This window comes from Sturnira hondurensis, unplaced genomic scaffold (genome assembly GCF_014824575.4).
Source record: "Sturnira hondurensis isolate 20B ecotype Veracruz unplaced genomic scaffold, ASM1482457v3 Scaffold0017436, whole genome shotgun sequence".
In the NCBI taxonomy this organism is placed as follows: Eukaryota; Metazoa; Chordata; class Mammalia; order Chiroptera; family Phyllostomidae; genus Sturnira; species Sturnira hondurensis.
The window spans coordinates 8210855-8217867 of NW_028090067.1; the positions used below are offsets into that span (position 1 = coordinate 8210855).

Here is a 7013-nt window from a genome sequence, read left to right on the forward strand (position 1 = left end):
TAAACGTAGATGGTCCCTCATTTATATGCCTTCAAGCTATTGTTAATCACTGCATAAATAAAACAGAGAAAATTTTAGAAACTGGTGTGTAAAAATTTGCATGCCCATTAATTTTAAAAAGTGTAAATTTGCTCTAAAAACTCATGAAAGCCAACCAAAACTGTATTCCACCCTTTTTATATTATTTATTTTGTTCATTTCTACATTTAATAAATATTTATTAATCTGGGGTACAATAGTGAATAAGATAAGTAAGGTCTTTTTTCTCAAAATATCATTTCTATTGCTCTTGACATTTGAACTATATCATATAGAAGCTAATTCTATGATTACTCTATACAAACACTATGAAAAGGAACATATTATGAGAATGTTTTTGCGTAGTATTGAAAGTAAGTCCTTCGTATGGGAGATGCTAAAGCCCCCATCTTTCTGCACGAGTAAACTAGCTTTCCAGCCATCTGAACACTCTTCTCTCCTGTTGCCCTTTCCAACAATGATCCAAAGAGGGTCTGAGTAGTTAGCAAACACACGCACTGGCCTCGGCTCTACGTCAGCAAGTCTACCAGAATCCAACGGGCTCCTTCCTTGCATCCCACAAGGGTTAAGAGCTGATATAATTTAAGCAGTGTCATTCACAAAGATAAAAAATGGAGTTGAGCTACGTAACTTACCAAGGTACTCTGCTGTACTATAGCAAATGCGCAGTTGGCTGTTGACTGGAGAAATGCCATTGTGAATGAAGATAAGAATAAAAACTCCTTCCTAGATTTTCATTACCAAAGCCATCCCTAAAGCAGCTAACTGCCAAGAGGAAGATAGATATAAATCATGTCTCAATGATCAGGACAAGCCTCCAACAGCCTGAATGAAGGGTGGGAAGCATTCTCTGGCACTGACTGCGGGCAAGTCTTTGCCTTCCATTGTGCCAGACAGTAAATCTATACTTGCACCTTCTTAAATTACTGTATTGTGTACTTGGCTTTAAAAACACCTCCAGAATGTATGGTTCTATTGTTTGACCCTCAGTGACTGCTTTAATTGGGTCTTAAGGTTCAATTTTTAAAAGAGAGAACAGATTCATTTTTAAGTATTCTTTCAAAGAAAATTGTTTCCTAATGTCTTCCTGTGTCAATTAATTTTTTTTCAAATCTGTTATTTAATATGTTGCGAAAATACTACAAAACATGCAACTTGTTTTTCCTTTGTTACGATTCATGGGGTCAGCTACCACAGCTCTCTCAAAAATTTCTGTCATCTCAGCAATGTCCTCACTGTCTCTCTGGTGGAGAGGTGGGATAAGCAAAAGCTTATTTTCCTAAAACGACACAAGTGTTGCTTAACCAATACAATACTTACCGTTCACTTAAATCATTTTTTTCCCAGGAGGAAATTCATTTGCTGAAACATTCTTCAGCAATCTGAAGGATTAATACTGGGTAGTGATGAGTACTTTTCCTTTTTTGTTTCCTCCTATTTCCAGCATCTCTTTTTTATCTTTCATGTGTTTACCAAAAAAGAAGCTTGGCCCACATGCCCTGACTAAAAACATCATAGGTGACGAAAGGTAAAATAAAGTAATGGAAAGCTACTTACTGTTTGAATAATGTAGATGATTGTTCCACAGAGACGAACGTATTTGTTAAATCGAAGTTCTAAATACTGTTTTAAAAAAAAAGGAAAAATGGTTACATGTAAAACCTCTGGGCACTCTTTTTTTTTTTTTAAAGAAATAAGCAGCTTAAGAAGTGAAGGAATGAGAAAGTTAAACTTTAATAATTAATTTGCATTTTCTATTTCTATTTTACTATTATTTTTATTTACAAACAGCAAAATAGACTCTTGTTTTAGAGTACAGTTCAATGAGATTTAACACATACAGAATAGTTCCCTAACCCTGGAAAACTCCCTCATGTTGCTCTTTTGTAGTCAAACCCTCCCCTCATCCATCAGTCTTGGCGATTAACTGATCTGTTTTCCAACCCTAGTTTTGCCTTTTCCAGGATGTCATATAAATAAAATTATATTCTGCATTTTTAGGACAAGCAAAGTTCTCCCCTTGTTCTTGGTATCTACGTAGCTACTCCATACAGTTCTCCTGATTCACTTAGCAAATCAATCCATTCCCACTGCAAGGCAATTGTAAGAATTATCAAAGTGCCTGGCCTCATCAGCTTCTCTTCTCAGTTCTTCTCGTGGGTATTTGATGAATTGAATCTTTTTTTTCCCCAAAGATTTTTATTTATTAGAGAGCAGGGGGCGGGGGGGGGGGGGGAGAAAGAACAGAACAGAAACATCAATGTGTGGCTGCCTCACATGTGACCTCCACTGGGGACCTGACCCACAACCCAGGTATGTGCCCTGATTGGGAATTGAACCAGCAACCCTCTGGTTCACAGCCCACGCTCAATCCACTGAGCTACACCAGCTAGGGCAGCATTTGAATCTTAAGAGACAAGATGTAAAGACAGAGTATGACTGGAGCAGAAACAGACTGATTCTGGCAGAGTGGCCTCAGAGGCTGCCCTGACTTCTGTCTTTTCAGTCTGTTCGGTTTGTCTCTCTGTTATCTTTCCAATAATGTTTTAACTTAAATCAACCAAAGTCAATATTTATCCAGAACCAACAACCTTGCCATTCTTCCTACTCCCCTTGACATCCATTATATTTGTAATATAGTCTGCTCTGCCTATATTACACATCAGAATGTATTATAGAGCTAGAATCCTAGAATTTCAGAGCCAGAAGAAAGCTGGAGTCCAAGACATTCTTTAACTTAAATGTTATTACTACATGTCGAGAGAATTTTAAGACTGACAACAATAATCTTTTTTCAGATAGCAGAAAAAATAAGAAAAAAAACTAACATTAGGTAATAACCAAAGGGGAAAATACTTTTGCTCCATAATTGCAGCTAACATTTATAAAGTATCTGCTTTGTACACTGTCCTCTTGACAACTCCATGAGCATGTACTAAGTATAAGCACATGAGGACACTGGGCTCAGAGAGAACCCCAACATTGCAACCTCATCATTGAACATACATAGCAAGTTGAACCAAGTAACTTGGTTCAATGAAATTTATTTTTCCCCCAATGTCAGCTGGATCCAGGCAGACCTATGGACTTATGCTCACACAAGACCAACTCCAGGTAGAACCAAGAAGTCTATCACACTCCCTCAGCTATTGGTGATTACTAGGCTGCTAAAGAAATACCTGGAGACCTTCCAGGAGCCCAAGTCACTGAGAAGTAGGTTCAGAAAATAGCTCTAGGATTTCCAGACAAAACTAGAGAATAACAGTAGGTGCCGCTGATCAACTAAGATCTGCCATACTCCTCAGAACTTTGAATAATTTAGAGACACTAAAACTTCTACTGAATTATTTTTTAAAAACAGTCTAGACGATTCAGTCCAAACACACAAATTTCGCTGGATCCAGGAAGATAATGAAGAAGTGATGAGGAAATTACATTCCTGCATTTTACTTCTTATCTGTGGGTCTGGAAGTTGCTGAACTCCTAACAGGGCTACGCTTTGAAGACGGTGATAAGGAGATGTCAAAAATACTTCTGAACAGCTGGTTTTAGCTAACAAACAAGAAATGGGGAGAGATTTTATACTTGAGACTTCTTGTTCTGCATGGGTGGCTCCAGCTCTCACCATAAAACGAAATATTCCTCTAGAAGACTCACTAGAGCCTTCAGAAGCAGCCAACACGCCCCACTGCACAGCCTTTAGGCAGGTGTCTGCTTTGCTTCATGCTCTCTTATGTAGCCTAATTTGCTCTGAGGCTCTTTGCCTGCATTATGGGGCTCTCTCATAGTACCTCCTTTACAAGGACTGTTCTGGGGACTGAGTTTGATGATGTATGTAAAACAAGCACGTACTAACATTCAGCAAATGTTAGTGTTTTGTTTTGCTTTTTTGTGTGTGTGTGTGTGTGCCAGGGTTAGCTGAAACCCTGCTAACTTAGTCTCCACCACTCTGGAAATGTGTGGGAAATCCATTTCTGGTTGGGTTAAGTTGGGTTAAGTACTGACCTTGCAGAGGCACGGGTCAGTGATTATGAGAGCAGCATTCACCTGTGAAAACTGATGTCCTCTTGCCAGATTCTTCTGAGTTTTGGTGTTGGTTAACTACACAACCAGAGCTCACAAACTCAAATGCCTACAGGTCCCACAGCTCCCTTGAAACAATAACTCCTTTCACCCCTCTCCATTTTCCCTTTTGCATTTTTGATGAAGACATAAGTGCTGATGAAGAGTTCTCTAGCACAAGAAAGTAAATGCATGGATTTACTTTCCAATGCAAATGGAATGGATGCAAACGCATGGATGAGTCCTCAGTATGGAACCAGGGGGTGACGGCAATGGCTGTAAACTGGTGTTCCTGTGGCCACTTAGGATGTGGGCTCCGTGTCACCAGTAGTGAAGGTTTTCAAAAGAAGTCAGATCTGGAATTTTATTTGACTTCTACCATCATTAAGTGCTATTTTTTTTTTCAAAACACCGTAAGTGTGTGGGGGGAAACATGACTGAATATTGAGTTTGGCCTGGGGCAGCCAGTTTGTCACCTTTGTGCAAGACAGAAATTCCATCCTGCTCACTTCCAGGGTGATAACTGAAGGCTCCCAAACCCAATGACCAGAGGAAAGCAATGCTGTCCCCAAGGTGCCTTGTCCTGGGTGACATTCCTAGAACCCACACAGTTTGGCATTAACACTTGCTGTACCATTGGGACCCTGTCCACAGCACCAATTAAACCAGCCTTACTAGGAAACCAACTTCCAGTGACTCTGGATTGGAGCAAGCGCTATATAAGTTCAAGGACAGAGGCAGCTGCCACTGAGGATGAGACTCTGAGTCCTCTGTGTAATGGCCTATTAGACAGGAAATCTGTATAGATTTGTGTGTGTGGCTCACAGATTAGTGCCTGGATTAAAGAGACTCCTGAGGGCACTGAGCTGGACCCCACTGGTCCCCTGAGCTTTCATCTTCCCCCAACACTCCCATTCAACAGCTCTTTAACCTAAACCAGCCCTGACCGGTATGGCTCAGTTGCTTGGGTATCGCCCTCCAAACCAAAAGGTTGCCAGGTGGACTGCCGCTCAGAGAGCACCCCTGGGTTGCAGGTCCAGTTCCTAGTTGGGGCCCGTACAAGAGGCAAGGTATCAATGTTTCTCTCTCACATAGATGTTTCTCTCCCTCTCTTTCTCCCTCCTTTCCCTTCTCTCTAAAAATAAGTAAATAAAAGCTTTAAAATTATTAAGAAATAAACTGACATTCTATACTAAATCAAAGATTCACCATCTTTACAAAGCCCTTTCCTGCAAACAACTTGAGAAAACCTACAACCAGTGGACCTGTGCAATAGAAAAGCCAGTTTTCTTTAAGCATCTTTCCATAGAGAAGGCGGAGCTGTTTAAGCACCTCACAGCCCAATTTTCCTAGTGATCCCAAAATAACCACCTCTACCACCACAACACCAATACGTACAGCCAACATTTACTCAGCGCCAACCCCGCACCAGACACTGTTTTAAACGCTGCACTTGCATCACACCTTTTAATCCTCCCAACCACTGGGTGAGGTAGGTGACATCATTATTTTCACTCTGAGATTTGAGATGAAGTCGGCACAAAAGGTTAAGTCGCCCAACGTTACCCAGCTAGTAAGTGGTAGAAGCTGGCCTCAAAGGCAAGTACTGACTGGGACGAGAGATACAGCAACTTAACTGGAGCACCTGCCCCTCTCTGGAAGGGGTGGAAGGGCAGAAGGGGTGTACAAAGGTTTCCCCAGCTATCCTGGACGGGTGAGCGGTGCCTGAGGATCTGGGACACGGCGATTCATTTCCAGGTGGAGCTGAGACGAGAAGGGCTTACCCTCCCCAAGATAAAAAGTTTTAAAATCTTCCGTCTTGACTCGGAATCCAGGCAGAAAGGCCCTCAGCGAGCGCTAGTCCACATCACTCCACTTAGGGGGGAAGCCTCTCTTTTTCACTGACGTCCCGAGCGAGCCTAGTCCCAGGATGTTTGCCTCCTTCACAGGACACCTCTTCCCGAAAGGGGAGGGCGGAGGTGGACCTGCACCGGGTGAGACCTCAGCCTGGTGGCGGCCAGTCTGCCACCTGGAAACCCGCTTCGGGCACCCGGCGCGCGCTCCCCGCCCCCTCCCCAGCCCACCGTCTCACCCTTTACCTCGTAGGTGCTGGTGATTCCCAGCTTGTAGAACACCGGGAGGTAGACCTCCGCGCTGATGAGCACCACCAGGAGGTAGGTGAGGCCGAAGAGGCCGAAGACGGCCCCGAAACGGTACACCTCGGAGGGGGTGCCCAGGACGGTGACGGCAGACATGAAGCTGGCGGTGAGGGACAGCGCCACCGGCACGGCGGTCATTCTACGGCCGCCGGTCAGGAAGTCCTTGGAAGTCTGCTGGCTGCGCCCCGCGAAGGCGTAGTACACGCCGATGACGGCCGAGAGGAGCAGCGTGCCCGCGAACACCACGTAGTCCCACACCACGAAGGTGCCGATGTGCCGCGGCCCGGCCATGGCCGCGCGGTCGCCGACCCGAGCGCGAGGTGGCCACTGCGGGGAGCGCAGCCCGCGCCGTCGCTCCTCCTGCGCGCAGGGCGCTCACTTCTTATTTCCCCGCGCCGCGGGCGTGGCGGGCGTGGCGCGCAGCGGCGATTGGAGGCGCCCTCCGGCCGTCGGTCCCCGCCGGCCCCCGGGCAGGGAGGGAGACGCGCAGCGGCCGCAGCCTCTGCAACCGCCGCAGCCCGCGGAGCCCTCGCTCTGGGGCCTCCGAGACGCCCGCCAGCCGAGCCGAGTTGTCGCCAGCTGCCAGGACCTTCCGGACCCCGCGGACAGCTGGGCAGGCGAGACCCGGCGCCACCAGCCACGTCTGGCAAAGCACAGGGAGAGCTCGGCGCGAACTGAATCTTCTGCATCCGACGAGACGTATCACTGAAATGAGCAGGCGGCTGATCCGGGAGTGTGGATCGAAGGGCAGTT

The 7013-nt window shown here is 45.4% G+C and overlaps 1 protein-coding gene across 1 annotated transcript in view; it reads right to left on the reverse strand.

The window, feature by feature from the left end:
• SLC5A8 (solute carrier family 5 member 8) overlaps nt 1-6628 on the reverse strand; it is a 39525-nt gene extending 32897 nt beyond the window's left edge. Inside the window, exons 1-2 of the mRNA XM_037068032.1 lie at nt 6201-6628; nt 1597-1662 (exon numbers count right to left, since the gene is read on the reverse strand). Coding sequence (XP_036923927.1) covers nt 1597-1662; nt 6201-6551 — 417 coding nt within the window. The 5' untranslated portion in view covers nt 6552-6628. The remainder of the gene's footprint in view (nt 1-1596; nt 1663-6200) is intronic.
• Nucleotides 6629-7013: the final 385 nt, after the last annotated feature.